General features: G+C 31.7%; 2 protein-coding genes across 2 annotated transcripts in view; one reads left to right on the top strand and one right to left on the bottom strand.

Moving 5' to 3' along the window:
- Nucleotides 1–11,197: 11,197 nt before the first annotated feature.
- LOC119662058 (potassium voltage-gated channel protein Shaw) overlaps nt 11,198–24,112 on the top strand; it is a 39,193-nt gene continuing 26,278 nt past the window's right edge. The window contains exons 1-2 of the mRNA XM_038071601.1: nt 11,198–12,028; nt 20,320–20,596. Of these exons, the coding sequence (XP_037927529.1) occupies nt 20,553–20,596 (44 nt within the window). The 5' untranslated portion in view covers nt 11,198–12,028; nt 20,320–20,552. The remainder of the gene's footprint in view (nt 12,029–20,319; nt 20,597–24,112) is intronic.
- LOC119662059 lies at nt 16,132–17,252 on the bottom strand. Its single transcript, XM_038071602.1, has 4 exons — nt 17,092–17,252; nt 16,888–17,036; nt 16,488–16,829; nt 16,132–16,299 (listed from the first exon to the last, which is right to left on the bottom strand). The coding sequence occupies exons 1-4, from the start codon at nt 17,213–17,215 to the stop codon at nt 16,285–16,287; spliced, it is 630 nt and encodes a 209-aa protein (XP_037927530.1). The 5' UTR covers nt 17,216–17,252; the 3' UTR covers nt 16,132–16,284.

Raw genomic sequence — 24,112 nt, forward strand, 5'->3', positions numbered from 1 at the left:
TTAGGTCTACTCTGATTTATAAATGTCTTTATATGTGTATATATGTTTCTGATAAGATCATGAAAGTAAAAAAGTAATTAATTCAATATAGGTCAAAGATGATTTATAATTGTTTTCACATAAATATATATTTTTCTTATTAGTTCATAAAAGTAAAAGGAGAGTTAATTTTGTTCCTATAATGGAAATCACAGTTTTAGCACCATAGCTTTTGCAATTATTGTAGCCTAACAGTTACTCTGATTGCTAATGTCGTATCGGTCTTATAGCCCGTTAATTTCGTTCCTATAATGGAAATCACAGTTTTAGCACCATAGCTTTTGCAATTATTGTAGCCTTACAGTTACTCTGATTGCTAATGTCGCATCGGTCTGATAGCCCAATAGTTAGTCTGATTCCTATATTGTAAGTCGTAATTATAGTATTATTATGAACAGCATTTCTTTGTCCTAATATTCTGCTAGTTTAAAAAAAGTTAGTAAGTTAATTTTGGTACACGTATCCTTAATATACCTGTATCCTAAAAGATGATTCTTATAATGAAAGTCGCGATTGTTGGACGACTTTGTTTCTTGAACTCCTTACAAGCACCGGCTTTAAGATTTCTGACTAAGGTGATGAGGTGGTTTTTATAGTAATAGTCAAATTCAACTCATAAGATTAGATCTATCATAAAGTTAGAAATATATAATTAGGTTACATTTTATATCGAGATGGTGTATTGGGAAATGAGCTATAAGTAATCCTGAAAACAGCGATTGTAACATTTTCAGATAGAAAAAAATGTTTTTTTAGATAAACTTATTTGTTAAAATCTAAAATCAACTATCTAAGTTTATTATCTTGAATATATGTTTGATAAAAACCTTTACTGGAATCATCATCTAAGATGAGAACGAACAACACAACAAAACGCATAACAGCTTTAAAGATTTCTGTGTTAAAAACGAGACCCACAATCACAAAAAAGTATTTCCTCAAATAACAATGTGAATATTAGAAGTGCTCTCCATTTATCAAACATCGTCTTCTTTGAAGAAGAGAAAAACTGCAGAGCTCAAAAACCCGTTTAGATAAACTTCGTTTTTCATTTATACAATATATAACTGAGAAAAACTTCTCATTTCGGAACATAAATGCATATGTTAATATGTATCAGAAGTGAATAGAGAGCACAAACATCATGCAGCCTCAAAAAAGAGTTCACTTATTCCACTATTGGATCAAAACTTAAAAACTATAAAAATAGTTGTGGTGTTTATAAATTCAGATCTAACCAAAAGATTCTAGTGTCAAACTTTCACACAGTTTTTCACAAAAAGTGAACACCTTTGAAATCAGTGTTATGGAATACTTCAAATAACACAAAAACACAAGCAATATTATATATTCTAATATTTTTAACACTGTTTCTTGGTATTGGATTTTTGAACCTTAGGTTAGAAGCCACACAAAAACGCATATCGAAGATGACTAACACAAATGAACTCACAATAATGTAAATTCCTAGACTTACAAGATTCGATAATAATAAAATAGTAAGCGAACCTACAAATTGATTGCTTTGAATCCCTCCATAGAGCCTCTCACTCACCTATGTGTAAAATTTTGTCTGTACATAAATTCCTCCAATAAACTCATTTAGATCAATAATAAAAACTCTGGTTGGTTCATAATCTGAGCTCAAAGTAATCACAAGTGTTTTTAGTGGTTCTGCACCTGTTAAATGTCACCTTTTAAAGAGAGGATTTTAGTACACTGATACTTACAAATTCTGTACACACATCTTAGTATTGGCAGAAAATGAACCTGGCACCTGCATCATATAGAAAAAGATCTGAAAGATCTAATTAATTAATGGCTGACTATTTTAGAAAAATTTAATCAGTGAAAACGGACAGCATTTCTGCTTTTATTGCTCTGAAAGCGACATAAATTCAAAATTTTTTCAATAAATTTAGAATTGATTTCCGTTCCATAAATCCAGAGTTGATCTTCGTTTATATATTCCTTGTTTGATTGGGTTGGTTGCAATGGAAGGCCATTGGATAACTTTCATGTACCTCAATTCGCGATTTTTCGCCGCTTTACCACTATATATCCCGTAGAATTCAGATAATTTCGTCGATGAACAGTCCGGTAAACTGTCAAAATAGTATTTTCCTAAAAATCTATTTCTTCTGGACGCCAAAGCTGGGTATGCACAGAGAAAATGAATTACGGTTTCTTTTTTTTTCTTTGGGTTGCCACAATTTATGCAGTGAGCACTGCGCACTTTCTCTGCGTGGGTTCCTATACACCAGAAAGAACTCAGAAAGAACTGCAGTAAACCTACAGTGTTTACGCGGTCTCTTTTGATGAGTTCAGAGGACGATCTAATTTTATTCTAGGTGGCCATGTTAATCTGGAAGTTGCACATGACTTAAGTGCTTTCCATCTGTAATTGGCAAGTTGAAGAAAGTAGAGGTAAATACTTCTGTCTAGAGTAATATAAAATGTTACCACCAGGGACATGTCCAGGGGCGTCCAGGAGCACCAGAACGGGCTAAATTGTCAGGTTTCTCGCTTCCTTCGATGTTTCTACATCCAGGAATTCATATGAGGGTTTATATTAGTAAATATTATTAGTAAATATTTAAGATCTAGTGAGTTGCGTAAAAAAATGTTAGCGCATTTTCTTATTTAACATTTGGGTTGTCAGCAAGAAGATAACTGAGAAACTTGAGTAACTCAGTGAATGAGATAAAGCTTTCAAAATGGATTATTATTTAAATTCCAATAATAACTATATACAAATCGAATCAAGTTAATAACGCTGAATAGACAACCCTTACTTTTTCCGGCGCTTAATATTTTCCAGTTGCCCTAAAATCTAACTTTTCTATTTGCAATGATAATAATATTTTGATGATCTCCTTCAAAATTTTAATTATTAAATTTCAAAATAGTATTAAAAATTTCGTCCAATTAATTTTTTTATTATTTTTCATTTTTCTCATTCGATGGTTTTAATTTGCTGTACGTGTTTCGGTATCGACGCTATTGCTTTGATAATAAAATTATGCAAAACTGGCAAATCATTTTAAGCGGAGAGTAATATTCACTAGAATATTGCGTGAATAATGTAATATTCACGCTTGATAAGGAAAAACATTGGCAAGTCAAATGAACAAAAAATAATTAAAAAATCTAGATTAGAAAATTCTTAAGAAAAAAGTCAGTCAAAACCGTTTTTATTGCTTTATTATTTTCGTTATAAAACATCGAATATTTTATTGCTAATAGTGAAGATAAGTTATGAATTCTACCTAAGTGAAAAATGGTTCAGAATACTAACTCAGGAAAAATAAAACCACTTGCACGTCCTGTCCTAGTTTCTTCAAATATATTAAAGTTCATCGATTTAAAATTGCATTGTCATCTTTTAGACATTTTATCTTTATCTTATATTATTGATATATCGAGCATAAGTACTATGATTGCATTCTCAAGCTTACCAGATATCCCAAACAAAAAACAGATATCCCAAACATTTTAATGCAAATGTATTCGATTTAGAAGCCACACGTTGTATCAAAATTGACCTATGGAAAATATTTCAAAGATTAGAAAAACATTGTCTCTGATGCATATTTGAAAAGGTAAAATAAATAGTGATGAGTAATTAAATGCTATCGGGTGTTTTTTTAGCTGCATGAGAACTATCTTTATCGATAACTATGGATTGACAGCTGAGTATATCAAACTGTGTTAACATTTCTGTTCAGTAAGGCTTGGCAATTTATCACGAATCATTTGACGTTAGAACAACGCTTCCAAATTGTCGAAAATTAGGTTAGGTTAGATTAGGTTATACCGGCGATCACTAGTTGATCCACTTAGGCCTATTGGTGTTACCGTATATGTGGGAACAAAACTCAGTCTTTAAACAAAAATACTTCAAACAAAAATAAATCTGTTCGCGAAGTTCATAGAACACTTCGTCCATTTTACGGTCAACATAATCGGCCTAGTGAGCAAGTAATTCCGGATATTATTGATCGTTTTAGAACTAATTTTGCTCTCCGCGATAAAAAACCATTAACGAATTACCATTTCATTCATTAAAATTGAGTGTTTGATGCGGGTACACGTTGGCGGCATTGTCGGTGTTTATTTCTTTCGAAATTGCTATCAAGCCATGCTGACTAAATTTTTATTTCCAAAAATTAAAGAAAATATCCACAACATTTATTTCCAACAAGATGGAGCAACTGATCACTTGCCATACAGCGCGCTTAACAATTGATTTATTGCGAAATGAATTTGGTAACTGATCACAACCTTATTTTCAGAAATGGTCCTGTTAACTGGCCCACTTGTTGGTGTGATTTGGCGTCTCGATTGCTTTTTATAGGGATGGGTCTATGTTAAGTCATTGGTTTATGTCGACAACCGACAGACCAGTAACTCTTAAAGCATTGGAAGTTAATGTTCATGTTACCATTGACACATTTATGACGTCGAAAAAAAAAAAAAATAGCAAAAAATTAGACGGATCGAATGAACCTTTTAAGTTGTAGCCGCGACGGGCATATGCGAAATAAATATGCCTTTAAATTATCTAACAGATTATAATAAAAACAAAATATCATTCCAACAATATATCTGTCTTGTATTATAATTTTAAGTTCTCATGCAGCTAAAAACACATCCGATAATATCAATAATAATAATATCACATATACATATGTATAAACACCGTGGTAAGTTTAAACCTTAAGAAATGATCATCACTCAATTAGCTCGTAGAATGGGTAAATATAAAGCACACTTCTAGAGTGCAATATTTATAGTCTCTTTTTGTATCTATAAATACATTGTAATCTCTGGGAGCCAAACACATAGAATTCGATATGTAAGTTACGTAAGGTTTCTTTGCTATTACCCAGGGTTTCATAAAATCGTTCGATGTTTTTTGAAATAACGTCAGATTTCATTTTTGCATCGCGTTTATCAGTATTAATAAAGTTTATTTCGACGGAAAACCGCAAGATAACATTTACTAGATTTCACCGTAATTTTTCCCATACTTTATACAATACTTAATCAGCATATAAAATTTAAAATTTTTCATATTTTCTGTGTTGTTCATAGATTATCATAGATTCATTAATTATGTTAAGTTCATCAGAATTTGATGTCATTTTGCTACATACCGCTAAATGATTGCCACTTTTTGAAATTAATACGGATTAGTCAATAACAATATAGTCAATATTGATCTCTTCATCCAATAGAAAATTTAATATAATTGTTAACAAATAAATAAGGGGATCCACATTTAATAAAATATAAAGAAAGTAAATAAGCATTAACTTTTACGAATATATTTGAATAAAAAATGTTATAAAAATATAAATATTATAAAAAACGAAATAAAATACTGTTATATAAACATTAATATATAGTATCATCTTTAGAAGCCAGAATCTATTCCTTGAACGTAAATCCTACTACCTTTCCGATGCCACTTCAATATTTAAGGCAGATTTTTTTGCCATCCTAAGAGCATGTTCTCCTTCTGCGAATATTGACTTTCACGAAAAGGAAGCCTATATTCTCACTAATAATCAGGCAGCTATTAAAGCTATAATGCATTTCGTCTGAAATAGTGTAAGCATGTAGGTAATGTAAGTCCAAGGTAACTCTCGTTTGAGTTCCCGGACATTTCAATATAATAGGGAATAATAGGGAATGACTCCGGTTCCAATCCCTCATACTTTCTCGGCAGCCAGGTCAATTTACTCCAAATATAGAACCACTGATTTGACATAAAGAAACAGATTAGAAGTATCTAGATTAATCTCTGTTTTAACAGACACTGGTCTATAAAGCGGTGTATCATACAGTAAACACACCAGATCACCTGTTGTGTCAATGGTCAGGCTTGTCCAGAACTAGGCTCAAAATTTTCGGTGCCCCCTTCTTTAAAACCCTCGGTGATATTTCCAGTATTAGCATTGGCCGGACATCAATGCTTCCGGTTGGTTCTAACATCACCATTCTTCTACCCTCTTTTATGAGGAATTAATCAATCAAATCGACTTTTTTAGCTAATTGGAGTGAATTTTTGCCTTTCTCTACTCTACATAACCTGACTATCTTTAGTTTCGAAAAACTAAATAATGGCCAACATAGTAAATAGATAAATCGAGGAACTATGTTACTCTTATGTGGGTACCGGGACACGAGTGGCATGAGGGCAATGAAATAGCAGACATATTAGCAAAGAAGGGTGCATGTACTCCTTTCATTGGTGCAGAGCTCTTCTGCGGGGTAACAAATAGCTTCACAAATAACTTATCAATATAAACGGGAGAAACAACATCTACTTGAACACTGAAGAGCCCAAACATGCGACAGTCAAGAAGATTCATTGATCCTGAACACATCAAAGTTGATGCTATCCTTGGCCTTAGTGGAAACGACATTAAAATCTGCACTGAACTTCTTGCAGAGCACTGTAGACTTAATTACCACATGAAGACTATAGATGCGGTAGAAAGTGACTCCTGTCGACTCTGTCATGAGGAGAAGGAAACATCAGAACATGTTCTATGCAACTGCCCAGCGGTGGCAAGACGTAGACTCGATTAGTAGCGGGATCCTGGTCCCAAATCAAATAGGTAAAATTAAGCCCACTGCAATTATAAGATTTATAAATAGTCTAAAATTGTCCTAGTTGGGCCTATAGGCGCACAATAGATCTTTTAGGTCGGGGTGCACAAATAGCCTATTTTAAATAATAATAAAAAATAGATAAATGAACGAAATGCATAGCTTTACGACTAACAGATCTTTTGCGCTATGATTGCTCTCAACTGCACAGAAGTTATTGCGCCTTGTGACTAATCTTATCCATTAACAGAACCTCATGTTTGTCTAGAGCAAAACTGAAGCCACAAACAATGTAACTATGGTACTTCTCTTATTGTCTTTAAATCTAACTCTTGAACATTGGAATTGTTTTTTTTATTTTGGTTTGTACATAGTTTTACATTGAGTTTGTTTCCAGGCATTTTTATTCTATTACTATGTGAATTTTATATAACATTAATTTTTAGAAATATATCTGCCACAAATTAAATTATTTTTAACCCCATTATTGCATTTTGTAACTTTAATAGGATTATTAGAATGTTCTATAGTTCTTCGGGGGTTTTAGCAATAGCACACCATTACATATTTCAATTCCATTACAGGTGAAAAAATTAATTGTTGATTAATTGAAAATTCAGATAAAAGTACTTATGGGCGCTTATAAATAAAAAAATCAACTGTAAGGCGAAATATAAACATAGTGTTGCCACCAGTTTGCAAGTTGTACAAATTTGAACTTAATTATAGTTCTGTTAGGCCACCTTGCACCTTGTACTCAAGATTGTAATTATTGTAAATTATAACTAAGAAGAAACTCTTTACCAATCTTTGTCGAATTTCTAGTCAATTTATATAAATATTTTTTTAACTTTTACGATGTAAAGGTCATGCCTTTATATTTGGTGTGTTCAAAAGAATGCGCATCCACAGAATTGATACCAGGAATATTGTGATGCCATTTTATAGAATCTGTTATGATATCTTACTGATTGACTGGTGACAGTCTCATTAAACTTAACTACTATCTTTAATATCCCGATTAACGTTAACAAAAGACTATATAATGAAACATTGTTATGACGATTTTGATTGCTTCCGATTTCAATTGTTCAGATGGTAGTACTAGTTTATAATAAATATTTTTCTTGATATCCCATCGAACATACAATATTACTTAATTTATCATCAATAGCGATTATGTCAACTATTGTGGAGTTCTTTTTTTGACTTTTTTTGACCTTTTCGTATTATTCAGTGTAATCTATATTTTGTCATGTATTGCCATAATCTTCAAAAGTGACTTAAGTTCGTTCCATTATAACAATGATATTCAGACAGATTTTTGATTCACAAAATTATCGTTTCATATATGAAGTTCCCCAAATATGAAGTATGTTTTTTTTATCAAGTTTAGATATACAAACTATTCAAACTCGAGCTTGGTGATGTCAGAACTGCTCTTCTACAGATCTTTTTGAGTATTGTAAATAATTTCATCTGGTTTTTTCATCCAAATTTCTACAACGAAAGAACAAATCGTCTTTATTTCATCAGTCTCTGCCACGTTATTCTCTTTATCATGACATAATCATAAATAATTATCAATTATTTTTGAATTTGTGTTATCTTTGGTTTACTTTAACCTTTACCATAAAACACTTATCGCAATCAAATATTCATCAATAATCAACTGATTTATTAACTGTCAAACTAAAATAAACTGCTAAGAAGGCACTTTCAAGCCAAGCGGACAGGAAGGCACAGAACCTTTTTGTACAATTAAAATATATTATTTGGAAGACATATTGGTACACCATAATTCTAAGATTTGTTATGCCATCCCTGCAAAAATGTCTCGTTATATAACATATGTATTGTTGGGGTCGAATAATTTGTGGTGTTTGCTATATGACGATTAAAATCGTATATCGGTCTTGGCTACGTCTAACTTCCTTTGCCTATCGTCTCTATGTTTTGCGAGATGCCACCAGTTTGAAATATCAAACTTTGACAGATCACCTAATATTTTATTCTACCACTCTAAAGAGGGCTGCGCTTTCCCTCTTATGGATACCATTTGGATTGTTTTTTTTTAGTTGCAGTATCAACTTCTATATCGATTAAAGCGGCGGAACGATACGTGTCGTCTCAGCCGCTGGATCTTTATTCGCTTGATTGTATTAACGTCGTCCTTCCATCGAGAATGATTTTCACCATTAACGTAGATGGAACCAAAGATTTTGCATTCAATTTTTCTTACTCGTTATTATTTGTTGAGGCTTTATCGTAATTGGACGACAAAACGAGTTTGTTGATTCCACGAGACACATTATATATCAACTGCATTGTTATTCTCACCAAAAAATTTGAAAAATTTCTTTATAATTTAATTGTGTTTTATTCAATAGTAAATATGATTTACAAATATGATGAAGTCTTGGATGGTTGGTTGCAGTGGCAGCTCAACAGACATATTACCGCTGATCACAATTAGCGATTTTTTGCCGTTACTTCATTAAGTAGCCTAAATGTGTAGTTAATGTCTACAAATAGTGCACTACTATCCCACAATACATTAATCTATCTCTGAAAATTCTACACTATAGTTTGCATAAAAGTATTTTTTTATATTTTTTTTTAAAGTATAAGTTTAAAAATTGCTTTCAAATCGTAAGTATGGCATCAGGTAATCCAATGTTAAGTTATATGACATCAGAAAATTTTGAACTGAGTCTATAAGCCAGCTTTTTCAATGTGATAATGCTCTTGCAAGTGATATTTTTAATTAATGGGTACTAAATGAAGCACTGGTCCAACTCCTTTCTTTGGCTTCAATAAAACGAACATAAAACCGTTGACCAAAAAATGGATTCAACAAAGTATCAATGAATACTGGAATGTTATAGACGGCCTATATCATTCCAAAAAAATCTTAAATTTTGATGTCAAAAGACCAAACACCGCTCTCAACCTAAATATGACGAGATAAAAGTCATTCTCTGGTGCACTAACAGGCCACGCCGCATGAAACGAACACCTACTCAAAATAGGTTATCCGACACTAATATTTGCAGATTCTGCTGTGATAAGGAAGAATCTATGGAACATCTAATCACCAGCTGTGATGCACTAGGCCACAGAAGAAACAAAATTTTACGTGCATACCAATTAGAGGAAGAAGACTTTTAAAAACTCCCTCCGAAGGAGCTGGTTCGATTCCTCGAGATATTAAATATCTAAATACAAAGGGGGTATACAATAGATCAAACTGGTCGCAAAGCATAGGGCCCTTAGCCTAACCCGAAACCCCTAAACACCATTACCATTGCCATTACCATTACCAAATGAAGCATTACGTTTAGGTTATCCGAAGAGGCCATTTTAAGGGTTCTAGTTATGACAACATATGCTCTCTTCTCAATTCTGTTAAGTTTTTTAGTTTTAGAACACTTATTTATATCTGGCCACCAATGTGTGAATGAATGAATGGACAATGGTTGTACATATCTAATGTGTTCTATTGGAACTAATTCTGGATTTTACTCTTACTTTGTAATTTATTGCTTTGTAAAATCTACAACAAATGATCTGAACTTTCTCTTTTAATTATTGGAATGAATGTTGCACACTGCGGTGAAATTCTTCTCCAATGATTCCTGAGAGTTGGTTTTAGTGCGTTAGAGTCTCACACTATAGCTTTCTAACTGATGCAAAAAAAAAAAAAATAAATGGTTAATTAAAAGAAATAATATACATATTCTATTCACACTTATGGTAGAATATTATTTTATTGTAATAGAGATACTGCGATACTATTCTCAACTAGTCAACTTCTTAGCTAGCTATTCCTTCGCGTAATTGTTTTTAGTGATGTCTTATTAACGACTCAAATAGAATAATTGGTCATATTTTTTTTAAATTTTCAATTGACTTAAGTTTATTACAAAAATAAGCTCTTAATTCAGTGAAAATACTTCTTTGTTGGAAAAGTTGTAGAAAATACATTCTTTCAAGGCATCTTATTAATTAGGAGGATGATGAGGCTGCTTTCTCTGTAAAGAAAATTAGTTTGGCAGCTCAAACAAAGGCACCCAAATTGTTTTCTTTATCATATGTAGGTATAATACAAAGGTTGGTGGAATGTCGAGGGGTGCGGTAGCGACCACTTGTTACTAGTAGTACATTTTAAGTAAAAATACTGTACCACCCCCTAAACAAGATGTTGCCGCTTAGTATCCTGTAGTGTTCGTAGGAAATCCTGATAATGCCTTGATTATACACATCAAATACTCCTATTTGATGTGGAAAATATTTGAATAAATGAAGCAAATTTTGAAATTTTTGTATGCAGCATAAAGGCAATAAAAGCCAACGCTATTAACACCTGACCACCCTAAAACCACAAGCAGAACTCACCACGGTGAAAAGCTCTCAGTGAAAGCTCTCGTCCTTTATTTCGGTGTGTTGTGCGGATGCTGCAGTGCAAACAGCATCAGTTCGTTGCTGAATGTGTGAGTAACAGCAAGTTTAGTAGGAATATTCGGGTGTACTGATGTGAGAACACACGTAGATGAGTGCTTGCTGATACTTTATGGTTGGTTAAAAGATTGCTCCTGGTGCTTTTGTGGCTTTGTTTCCTTAATTATGATAACAGAAATTTGATTTTTTTTCTAAGTGAGGAACTCAAACAGAATTGTGCACATTTATGATAAAACTTTATGAAAAAGAATGTACCACCGCACAACGTTCGCACACTAGTGCTGGCAATGCCACGTATTTGTATCCGTTTCCAGTTGCTGGAGTAGAATTCGTAGTATGGCCGGGCAGTCATTAATTGTTCCGACTGGTGAACATTACGTTTATTACCGTAAAGTGCGAACACAATGTTGCATGTGACAGGCGTTTGTGAGTGCATATATCTATAAAGAACCTACTTGGTGCAAAATTTTTAACGTATTGTCTGTCACCGATGAAACCAATAAGTTGGAACACAATACCGTTTGCTAGCTCGTATTATTAAATTAAAGCCACGTTCAATAGAAAGTTTTAACTATAATAATCATTATTGTGTATTACGAAATATGTGGTCCACTATGTGTATAAATAAAAACCTGTGCTCGTAGAGTGAGGAGTGAAGGACCAACGGACCGACGGACCGAAGGCAAATATTTTTGCATTAAAGTTATGAATTTTTCGTGTTCCGAGTTGTGTGTGTAAATGTTGTAAACAAAGCGCGTGAGATAAACAAGATTTTCTATATACACACATCTATACAAAAAAGGATACCACAGGATATGAAAATCCTGGCATGTTAATGCATAAAGTTCATCCGACTTCATTGGAGTGTACCATTTAACAATGTACAATAAATAAAATATATATGAAGGTAAGAATTTTACAAGAAAATTTGTAGTTATCCTAAAGATTATTAATTTTCTTCATAGTCAGCTTAAATTATTATAGAGAATATTGTAAGGAAAATTAAGATTTCTGTGTTTAAGTAAAATAATGAAATAGATAATGTAATGTAATGTTCATATATCTCTGTGCCACAATGAAACATAATTTGTAGGAGAAATTATATTCGCTCTATTAATTTGGCATTTTAGATTTTTGCTATTCGATTATATGAGTCAAATTCTGTCATTTAATATTTAACGAATATCGTTTAAATCTCAAATTTTACAGCTTTAAACGTTGGTTAATAAATTATTTTTGCTTTATACTTTGTTTTAGAGTAAAACATTGTTAGTATATGTAACAACTGCAAGAATTAGAATGTAGACTAGACTTAAGAAGAATTAGACTATAGACTGAAAAGTTATTTTATGTCCAACAATAAATACATGTAAAAAGGCTTCAATTTGTATTTTATCTAGAAATATAAAAAACGATTGATTAATAAAAATATCGGTTAATTCTCTTCTTTAAATGTTGTCACTGATCCAGAGTCATCAATAACAGTAAAAACTAAGATAGCTTATAGATAAGATAAATATATTATATCTGACCATACATATAAACAAAAGTGTTTCCCTTTGTCTCTTATTTAGAAATAACGAAACGACTAACTATGGTAAAACAAATGTCGGTTAGGTTTTTTCTTTAGAGTTTGTCACTCACCCACAATCATCAATAGTACAAAGAATATAGATAACATTTAAATATATTATATCTAAATATCAAGAAACAATCAAGAAATAAGAAAAGGACTTACCAAGAAAGACTTACAAGAAACCAAATATCTGTTAGTTCTCTCCTTTAGATTTTATTACTCACACATAATCATCAATAGTACAAAAAACCTGGATAATAGTTAAATATATTATATACGACCATTAATATAAGCAAAAAGGGTTCAATTCCTCCTTAATTTAAGAATAAGAAATAGTTGAAACAAAAATTAATTAGTTTTCTTTTCAAATCTTGTACCTCACCCACATTCACCAAGAGTACAAGAAACCTAGAAAACGCGAATGCTATCGACCCGGCACTAAAGTAAAGTGACAAACTTAAGTCTAATTAATAAAATCAATAAATTTCTTGACTGTGTGAAATCTAAGGAAAATTGTTTAGGACAAGGTTTATAATATATAATTCTATAGATGCTTACACTAATTTAGAATTGCACCCCCTCAAAACAAATTCAACAAATATTTTATCGATTGGTAAGTCTGGGGTAATTTTTTCAATCGAGATGCTTTTTTAATGTACTTTTAGTGCAATTTTCATTTTCGATTGGTAAATCTGTAAACAACCGAGATTTATTTATAACACTCAAGATTAATTTATACCACTCTAGAGATTTTACCAGGGTAGCAAAATTATCCTGAAATTAACAGCTGCTTTATATGTTTTGACAAATAAACTGTGATCTGATTCGGTATATGTATTTGTGAATAATATGGCGTCTAGAAAAATGTTAGACTACTCTAAAAATGTTCGATTGGACAACAAAATGTGACAGATCGAGAGTAAACCTATATTGAATCAATTTTCAATTTTTGGATATTTATTGATCTGAATTAAACGAACTATAAATAAAAAATACTTAGAAAATGTGAATCATATGTGGTAAGCAATGAGCACATATGACAAACAATACGTATAACATTGCCCACCTAAAATCACAACAGAACAAAGCATTACCCAATACAGTTGCTATACAAATAATATATTGTCTTCTATGTATATAAATCGACCATTGTATAATTCCTTAAAATTGCCAGGAAGAGGTGAATTTTATTAGCCAATGTTTCTGAAATTGTCATTAAAATCCATCTTAAACACTTTTGTTTTCCCGATGAAGTTAAGGAAATTCGATAAGTCCACTACTTTAGCAAATTCTGCGCGGTCAGCAAAGAAATGCTTTCGTAGACATTAGAGCTGCTTTAGCTGTAGTCCTGACAGAAATAAAGAAAGTTATTAATAGATTTAAATTCCGTTGAAAAGTGCTAATATTAAAGAATTAATGCAAGCGTAATTACTTCAGTAGGCACACGTTCTGTAAGCCCTATGGTCCTATTGATTAGTTAATAATTTATTTACCGCAATGATGAATTCATCAATATTCCTGTACAGTTCACGCATTAGGTTTGTGTTGACATATCAGCCTTATTTATTAAGATTGGTTCAATAATTCAATTCAGAAGGTTGATGGTTTGCATTTACCTGTAAAATATGTTAGTTTCTAAGTTGTATAATATAAAACTTGAATAAAACCGAGAGAAAATGCGATTAAGGCAACTCTCCAGATAACCATTATGTTAAAACGCCTGACAACAGTATGAGATTACTTAATAGAATAGAGCTGTGGCTGTTGGCAGGTTATCTGATGAAACAATATAGCCTAACTTACCAATTTAACAAGATGAGTTTTACCAAAAAGACAGAATGTTGACTTTGCTCAAAAGCAGTTGAGACCTGTAGTCATATTTCTTGCGATTATTTTTATCTCCTTCTACTATAAGAAAATCCTCAATGGAAGACATGATGGCCTTTATCGAAAAAAACTAAATGTTTTTTATTGTTCAGTTAGCACCAGTTTTTAGCACAAACTATGTAGCAATGCTTCATTCGGTTAGAAGCCAGTGCCCTGTTAATATCTATTTTTATTTCTGCATCCAGTTTTCGTTAGAGGTTTGTCACAAGAAGTAATTATATATGCTTTTTTTAAACATATCCATTAATGATTTATTTTTGCAAAAATAACAAATAAGTCGATGGGTTGTCGGAAAACTACAAACATTAAAAACCTATAATAAAAATATAGTATCAATACCGTCAGCTGAACTGGTAAAAAAAGCTATTAATTCGAAATTAGCAATCAAGTACAAATCTTTAGAGTAGTCACAAGTGAAAGAACACCTCAAAATGAAACCCTGCAAGCATTGAAAGTCAGTGAACAAAAATAACAGTCAATATCTTCTGTCTTCATAGTTTCTTCACAGTATTTATGTCGCCTATCTATTATATCAATTTCTTTCTAGTCTGCTGGTTTTATTGGTACGTGTAATACAGATTCCTCATCCATTATTTAACCATCATTCAAATAAGACTAAATTTGGATGCAAGATATTACATAAAGACAAAAGAAAAAAATAGAATAGATTAAAATAGAATAGAATATAATAAAACATAACTTCAAGCCAATTCTTTTCTACCATAGACACCAAAAATATTCTTGTTAGGTTATATCCAATCCAATGAGGTTTTAAAACTTTTGAATATTATCCGATAGACTCCTCGGAATAATTGAAGTATGATTTACCTGTTATAGCTATTCTCTGCTTCCAAAAAGCATCACAAAGGAAATAAAACAAGCTGATGTGGGTTGTCGTAACTGTGACAATAAATATTGTAAGAACTACCCAAAGTTTTCTTAAGATAGTATTCAGGCTATAATATTTGATTTGTACTACAAATTATAAGACTTATTCAGTCATAACATGTTATTTGGAAATACTTTATGCTTTATGTAAGTACCGGTTCTATAAGAGCATTTTGTATGGTAGGTTGTCTTTTCTTAATTCATCAGCGCTTATATATCATTTAATAGTTCGATGTCCCGACTCCTAGATTAGAAAAACGTTGTTCCTTACCATTCTCTCTAAGTAGTCATGTTTCCTCTGTTTTATTTCAAAAGGTAAATGTAGGGTAATAATAATGCAGGATCTGAATTGCAGCTTGAATAGATGTATTAGCTAACTACTTCGACTTTTGAAATAGCAAGAAGAATTGACTGCTGTCTGCACAATAAAGAAAAATTAGTAATTAGTAAGTTAGAATTAACTATATATATCTCGGCACCCTTTTTTAGATCTTTATAATACCTGTTGCGCATATTAGCAAAAAATATCCTACCACATATGGATTATATTATGCCTTTTTGTATAAAATATGTGTAAATAATATGTGTAAAATATGTGTAAGTCCAATAATATTTTATTGAATATAAATTTTTGCATTTATTTCAATTTGTTCTTATTAATATTTCACTTTAATAACAAATAAATATGATGAGAGTTATGACTTTAAATAGCCTTGTTGTGCGAATACTGTGATAAGATTAAATAAACCATTTTCATTTGTAGTTAAAACTGGGTAAGATTCTTCAAATCACATTGGAATGGAATTAGAATCTCACCTGCGGCACTCCTGAAATTATTAAAGAATAATTAATATACAATATGTTTCCAAATTAAAGAAAGTTCTATATAATCAGGTTTCATAGTGTAGAATGATAGTGTTGTTAGTGTTCAATACTTACTCTACTTGGTGTATAATAGAAACTTTTAGTGTAGTTAAGTAAGAATAGTTTCAATAAAAAATTAAATCAGTTATACCTTGCTAGATCTGCGACTGTCACCTCTTTGCGATCCGCGACTGGTTCGCCCATCTACGCTGTGTACGCTTGCACTGGTTGAACGACGACTGCGATCCTTGATTGCTAATACCACCGCTTGCTTCGCCGACATAAATTGCGGTGTCATAACAATGAAAAGAAATAGCAAAACATAAATCATTTCAAGAAAAACACCCCAATTATTTGGTAGTAGAATGGATATAATCCAAAAGAACGATACTACTACCAAAAGACCCAAAAATGCATGCCACCCAACGCGCCTAGCTCTCTGTTCTATGGTAAAACCGGGACGGAACAGTACAAAGTGTAGAGAAAAAAGAAACTAAAAGTAACAACATATATTTACTTCTTGGGATAAACATTTTTTTGCATGTTCTTACCTGAATGATCACGATGATTGCCAAGAACGCAAACACCAGGTTCTCGGATATCGTAAAGTATATCAATGCACCTATCAAAATTATAAATAATAGAACGTGTAAAAATCTTGTGAACCAATGAACTCCGAACACACGAAATAACAAGATAGCTGAAAGAAGCAATATGTAATGTGTGTTAATGTCTATTTAAAGAGACCAAATTACCATTTGTCATTATGTAAAACAGAAATATACAAGAAAAATTAAGTACGAGATCAGCTATCATCAGTATCAGTGTTAAGATATAGACTATGAACACAATTATCCGTCCAGTTTTACGTTTTGCCATAGCTACTTTAATTCTATGATTTTTAGTTGAAACTATATATAGCAAAAGAAAATTATTTATTAATTTTACTTCAAAAAATGACAGATCTTAATATATAGAAGCAAATTATTCAAATCTGTATATAGCAGGCTTTGAGATATATATATATATATATATATATATATATATATTATATAATATTATATATATATATATATATATATAAACATAAGAAGCATTTTGACTCATTTTACATAGTACCCTGCAGCAATCTTCATAATTTTTACTGAATTAGAGTAACGAACAAGATACCAAATTAAAATTTGTTAGAAATTAATGTTTAGCTTGTCCCCGTGTAGTGTAGCTTTTGCCCTCCCAGTAACTTTCTTCGAGAGGCGAATTCTGTAAAACACGAAAACATCTTTGTATCTACTTTATTGTATCCCAGTGAAGCAGACAGTGGCGTATATTGTCTTCTTTATTGATGAACTTTAGAATATTGTCTCTATTAGTCTTTGATGGTGTAAGAAATGGCGTAAGTCTTTCGCCTCAGATCCAGAGGGTACTTATTGTGGTTAAAGGCACACGCCGTCAATAATAATTTAATATTAAATTCGTCACTTAGATTTGGTTACGTAAAAGTTTCGGTCTTATAGACCAGAACTCACTTGAGCGGAAATTTTGGCCCAATGTAAAATCACTTATTAGCATTGTTTTTAGGTAGATCAGAAAGATCCCAGAATATCTGCAGTGGTCAGCATACAAAAAACGCTAAAAGACGCGACTTTTACATTTACTTGAAAATAAGCCCAGCTGATAAGTTTAAAGACTTGACTATGTAATTAATTTTACAGAAAAGCAGCTCAGGTTCGGTCGGTAGAAAAGAGTCTAAAAACTTTTAATCTTCTATTGGCCAAAGATATGACAATATGTAATGAAATACAATCATGAAAAGAGTGACAAAAAACCAAATCCTTTTTTAATGTGATAAACAAATTCATTTTGTAACATTATATAGTCCAAAATAGGCCAAAATATTTTATAAGATACGAGTTTTAAGAAAAAGCTTAAAAACACAATTACGTAGAATGCTATACCAATTAGAGTAAAAAGCAAAGTACTTACTTTTGATTTGCTAGAAGCTACAACTTATCATAGAAATCCACCAGAAGTCTCTAGGACAATCTCTGTCAGTAAAGTGTCAAAATTAATATTTAAAATACTACACTTTTTTATATGATATTTTTTCATTTCTTGGACCAATGTATGATTTTCCACAGTTGATGTACTTCACAATAAACGCCTTATGTGAATTTTGCTTACATATTATATGTGAAGGCAAGTCTTAAATGTTATTTAGCTAGCCAATCTGGTTGTAGAATTAAAAATATTTGTAAAAAATGCTTCCCTTCTTTATTTGTGGAAAAACGAGTTAGTGCCTAAAGCACTTTTACTCTATGGTGTCTGTGATCATTTTGCAGATCCACTATAACAAGTGTTTCATTGTATTATGGTAATTCAGGTGATTTTACAGAAGTATACTTTACCGCTGGGGATAGCTTCCTGACGGAATATATATAGCATTTGTTTTAAGAGAGTGCTATTTTAAATTAGTGTCAGCTTTCACAAATTAAACATACTCTAGGGCTCTGTCTTTCATGCACTTTTTCACACTCTAGGCTATCATTTGTTAACAAAATTTCCCTTGTGCTCTCAAATATTTTATAGCAACAAAAGTAAACTGTTCGTTAGTTTTATTTTTACTAGTTGCAGTGTTAATAAGCGTTATTTGTTATATACAAAATACAGTTTCATAAAATCAAACAATTCCGGGGCTCTACCATGGAATCACTTCTGCACGCTCTAGGTTATTCTTTGGTAACAACATTTCCATTGACCCCTAATATAGTTTATGATATCAAAGATAAACTACTCGTTAGTTCTATTTTTACTAGTTGTAGTGTTAGCAAATATTGTTAGCTACATACAGAATACAGTTATACAGAATTAAACAATTTCAGGGCTCTGTCATGGAATCACTTTTGCACGCTCTTGACTATCATTTGGTAAAAAAAATTCCATTGTCCCCTCAAATATTCCATGGTATAAAAGATGAACTACTCGTTAATTCTATTTTTACTAGTTGTAGTGTTAGCAAATGTTGTTAGTTACATACAAAATACAGTTATACAGAATTAAACAATTTCAGGGCTCTGTCATGGAATCACTTTTGCACGCTCTTGACTAACATTTGGTAAAAAAATTTCCATTGTCCCCTCAAATATTCTATGGTATAAAAGATGAACTACTCGTTAATTCTATTTTTACTAGATTTAGTGTTAACGAGCGTTTTTAGGTACAAACTTTTTGTAGCAAAGAGATAATCATGCATATTCATTTGATTAAAGTATCATATTATATTCTCATTTAAATACACAAAATAAAGATTTTATTATTTTTAATGAGATTTACAAATTTTAAATTAATTTTATTTTCCTTCATTTTGTTTCCCAACTTGTGCCCCGAACGAATCAGCATGACTGAAATTGTGCTCAATTGCTCGTTTACGGCACTTCAAAACAGTCGGCAGAATGCCACAAGTGTGTAAACAGAAATTAGGACGTGAGACAGGTGTGATGGTAAGGACATGCAATTCTAGTGCTGATGTGTTGGAAACACACTCCGACAGGATGTCCTTAACAACAATATCCTTTCAGTTTTTATTATAAGTGAAAATTGGACGCTTTGCAATTTGATCAAATAAAGTCAGTCCATTGCACATATCTCCAGTGCCAGTGCTCCACTTTATATGGGAAAATAGTTTTTTCACTTTTAATTTAAACTTAATTTTTTTAAACTTAATTATAGTGTTTCAGTGTTTCATTTGGAAAAATGCTTGCTATCAACTGGTAGCTGGTAGCTAAGAATATTTTATTGTACATTTATTGCAATTTATTACAATTTATTACAATTTATTGTATAATTGCATTAAGCGAATGCTTCTGAACTGCAGTAAATTGAGAACAATTGTTTTCAATTAAATTTATAAAAATTCTAGAACACAAAAATTGTCATACTAAGGAAAATCTCCGTCTAAATTGATATTTTTCATTTTTCATTTACAGTTGACACAAATCTGACAGCGAAAATGTCGTTTGCAGCAGCAAAGAGCAAAAACTAAACCCACAAAAGTAAATATTTAACCGAGACAAGAGACAGCAGCCATTGCAACGAAATCACTTCCTATTCTCACTGACAACAAAAACTAAACTTAAGAGCCTAAATTGCATTAAATAAAATTTGATTATTTGCTAAATTGATTGATTGGAATGCCGCTGGCGCAACTATTCCATGCAAGATGGACGGTGAAAATCGGATTATACTTAATGTAGGTGGAATAAGGTGGGTATCAACTCAGTCGTATACTTATATCATATTTATATATGCATCGATATGCTTAAATAACTTAAATAAAATAAATCTGATGATATTTGGTAAGTGTCCGATGTACACAGTTACTGCTCCTTATTCGAAAGCAGTTCAATTAGATTGCATTTCTTCATATAAACATTGGACAATTTCTGAATTTATACTTAAAAAAAACTATTTAATTTTTATAATAAATTTTTCAACTAAATTAAAAGCTTATAATAAATGAGTGGGATATGTCTTATATTATTTGTTTACTTATAAATATGGTATGCAAATATGACAAATTCAGAGAGTTAGCTACTTTCTGAAAGTCCAAAAATCCAAACAAAATGTATTTTTTTCCAAAAAAAAAATTCTATCCCCAAATAATTTAATAGTCTAATGTCTAATGTTGAGCCTTTTCCGATTTAGTGCATTCGGGCACTTTTACTCTTCGATAGCTTGGTTGTTTTTGCAGAGTCCCACCCAACTCACCGTCTAATTTGTGTATTCCTCATAAGCTTCGTGATTATTCAATGACTAATCTAAGATCTGCGTACCGTCACGTCCGGACAGCGATTACTTTGAGATTAGATAGTGCTAAGTAGAACAGCTTTTCGGTTTTCGCATATAGCTTCAAGCTCTGTCCTTTATGTATTTTTTAACTGGATCTATTCTAAGGTCTCTTAGCATGTCATTCGTGCGGATGTACCATGGCACTTTGAAGAGTCTTCGGAGAGCCTGACTTTGAGCAACTTGTAGCTTCTGGATAGTAGAGTCGGCAGCTTTGCTATACGCATTCTGTTCTTCGCACTGAGGTTGTTGTGTTTGAAAAGTGATTGTAAGAATTGCAGTGTTTTAGCGCAACTACTTCGTTTGACTTGTATGTGCTACACTGGGCAAGGGTTCTTCAATAATAGTTTTCAGCATAATAGTTTTCAGGACCATAACAGTTATCATTTAAAAAATAAAAATCATTTTATAACTGTTATCATTCACATATTAAAATAAAACTTAAAAAATAATAATAAAATTTGCTTTATATTATATTCCTCAAAAATAATTATTACACTTACACACTGCTTTTTATTTTAAAACGCACAAATAATTGTTATTTTTGCGTTATAAATATAAAAATCAAGAATAACTCTTATTTTTGTAAACAAAATATAACTCACACTGGCCAGCCAGATATTTTTAATATAACTACACTAACAGAGGATTTTTAAAAAATCATTAACAAACAACAAATTAAAAATTACAATTTTATTAAATAATTCTTACTTTTTAATGCAAATGTTTACTTCGCTAAATACAATAAATACAGAAAGTCATTAAATATATTACAAAGTCTTAATTTATCAAGCCATCTTTGAAAAATAATGATATAAGTTTAATTTGGAGGTGTTGAGCACCAAATCTGAAACCTATTTTTTGCGCCTAGATACCTAACTCTCTTTGTCAAAAAACGTTTAAAATCAAAAAAGTTGGGTTTTAAAAATATTAATAAAACTTTTTTATGTTAATAGATAGGAATTTTATGCCCTTGGTAAACTTACTACAAATGAATAGTTAAAAAATTTTGCGCTACAGTTCGAAGTTCCCGAATACTTTTCAAATAAAAAGATTTTATAAATATATTTAAAACTTTTTTTTCCATAGGTTAATTTTAAGAAAAATCCCTCTTTGAGAGATAAGAAGAAGAGTTTGAGGAGTCTAATGTTTAAGGAAAGAGTTTTTTATTTTCCCTTTAAAATCTGAAAATTTAAATTTTAACCCGTTATTTCCAGATCCTAGATCCAGATATCTAGGAGAAAAACGGATATCTAGATAAAAATCTAAAAATATTTAAAGACTATTTTTGTTGCACATGCCTTCGATAGCTCAGTTGAGTGGTGGACTGTAGAATGCGAAATTAATACGGATATCCATAGGTCGCTCCTTCAAATCCGGATCGAAGAAGAATTTTCAACTACCAACCTCACCTAAACGTGTTGCATCCTGTTCTTGCATACGGGGCTCTGGCGACCGAACTCAGGCTGTATAACCTGAAAACACCTAGCAGAGGGGAACTCTCTAGCTACCAAATACCAATTTTATCCTCATATTTGCACTGGGCATGGTCCTCCAGGTTGATGGTTGGTCATAAGGTCAGCAGCATCGTAACGAAAAAAACACCAACCACGTAACCTCCTTTAAAAAAGAAGGAGACCAAGGCTCACACTGGACTGTAGTGCCAAACAAGAATAAGAAAAATATCACACAATGCTATTAATTTGTCAACTAATACTATTTTTTCTTGGAGTAAAATTTGGTAAATCATCATGCAGAGTTATTTCTAGCCAGCACATATAAAATATTTACTCATATTCATATTTAAATGTTCAGTAAAAATATTTACAGAGTGCTTAAAATGGCACAAGGAGAATATAAGAGTCACTTTTGTTCCTATAACTTGGGTTATAAAAGAAATGGGTCACATTTGCTATAAAGAAAAGGTGATCTTTCAGTCACTGTTGGACTAAGTAGCATGATTTTGTAGTATTTGATTAAAATTGAAAAACTTTGAAATGTTAATTTTAAAGACGCATGGATCGTATCTTTAAACAACAATTCATTTTTAAAACAATATTATAGTGAAGTAAAATAAAAAGATATACGGCAACACTTCTCAAAAGTGTAGTATGAATTTTATAAATTTTAATAACTTTTATTATCTTGAATAGGATGAAACCTAAATAGAAATCAGTTATAATAGAAATCAGTAATATATGCTACTTCATCTTAGAGAGAGGCAGATTTACTGCTTTATCCGATAACACGATGACGTATTTTTTGTAGAATCAACTTTTCTCTTTATTTATTAAGGTTATCAACCACCGTTGGTATCTGCTAATCTTCGAAAAACCTTAAACTGAAAATATTGACTGGATATGTTGGCTGAACCTTTTAGTTGAATATCATACAATGAGGTTAGCCTTTGAGGTTAGTTTTAGTCAGTGTATCATTCCAAGCTAAAGGTCCAGTGGTTTTCTTTTTATAAAATATGTGACAAAGTATATATGTCTTCCGTCACTAACTTGTGACCCACCAAAACAACGCCAAATCGTGGATTGACGGCAAACACGATTATTTTGAGTGTTGGATAGGATTGAATTGTCTACTGCGTGCTGCTTCAGCCTGATTCAACGGTTAATTCGGTCCTCTACTACACACAATACGATCGTTTATACGAAAAAATCAAGAAAAAGCAAGTGCTTTATCATAACACACATCTTTAACGTATTTGACGGAACTGGGTTGGGAAGTGTTTATTCATCCACTATGTACCCCGGTGTTTGCACTATTTGAAAAGCTTGTTAGGAATAAAAAATTACCGATGCAAAGAGCTGTTAAGTTCACCCAAGTTTTTCACCGATAGACTACAAAAGTTCTATACCGATGGAATTTTGAAAGTATCCGAAAAGTGACAAAAAATTATAAGTAATAATAGTTAACATTAACTTG

The sequence above is a fragment of the Teleopsis dalmanni genome, chromosome X (genome assembly GCF_002237135.1).
Source record: "Teleopsis dalmanni isolate 2A chromosome X, ASM223713v2, whole genome shotgun sequence".
Taxonomy (NCBI): domain Eukaryota; kingdom Metazoa; phylum Arthropoda; class Insecta; order Diptera; family Diopsidae; genus Teleopsis; species Teleopsis dalmanni.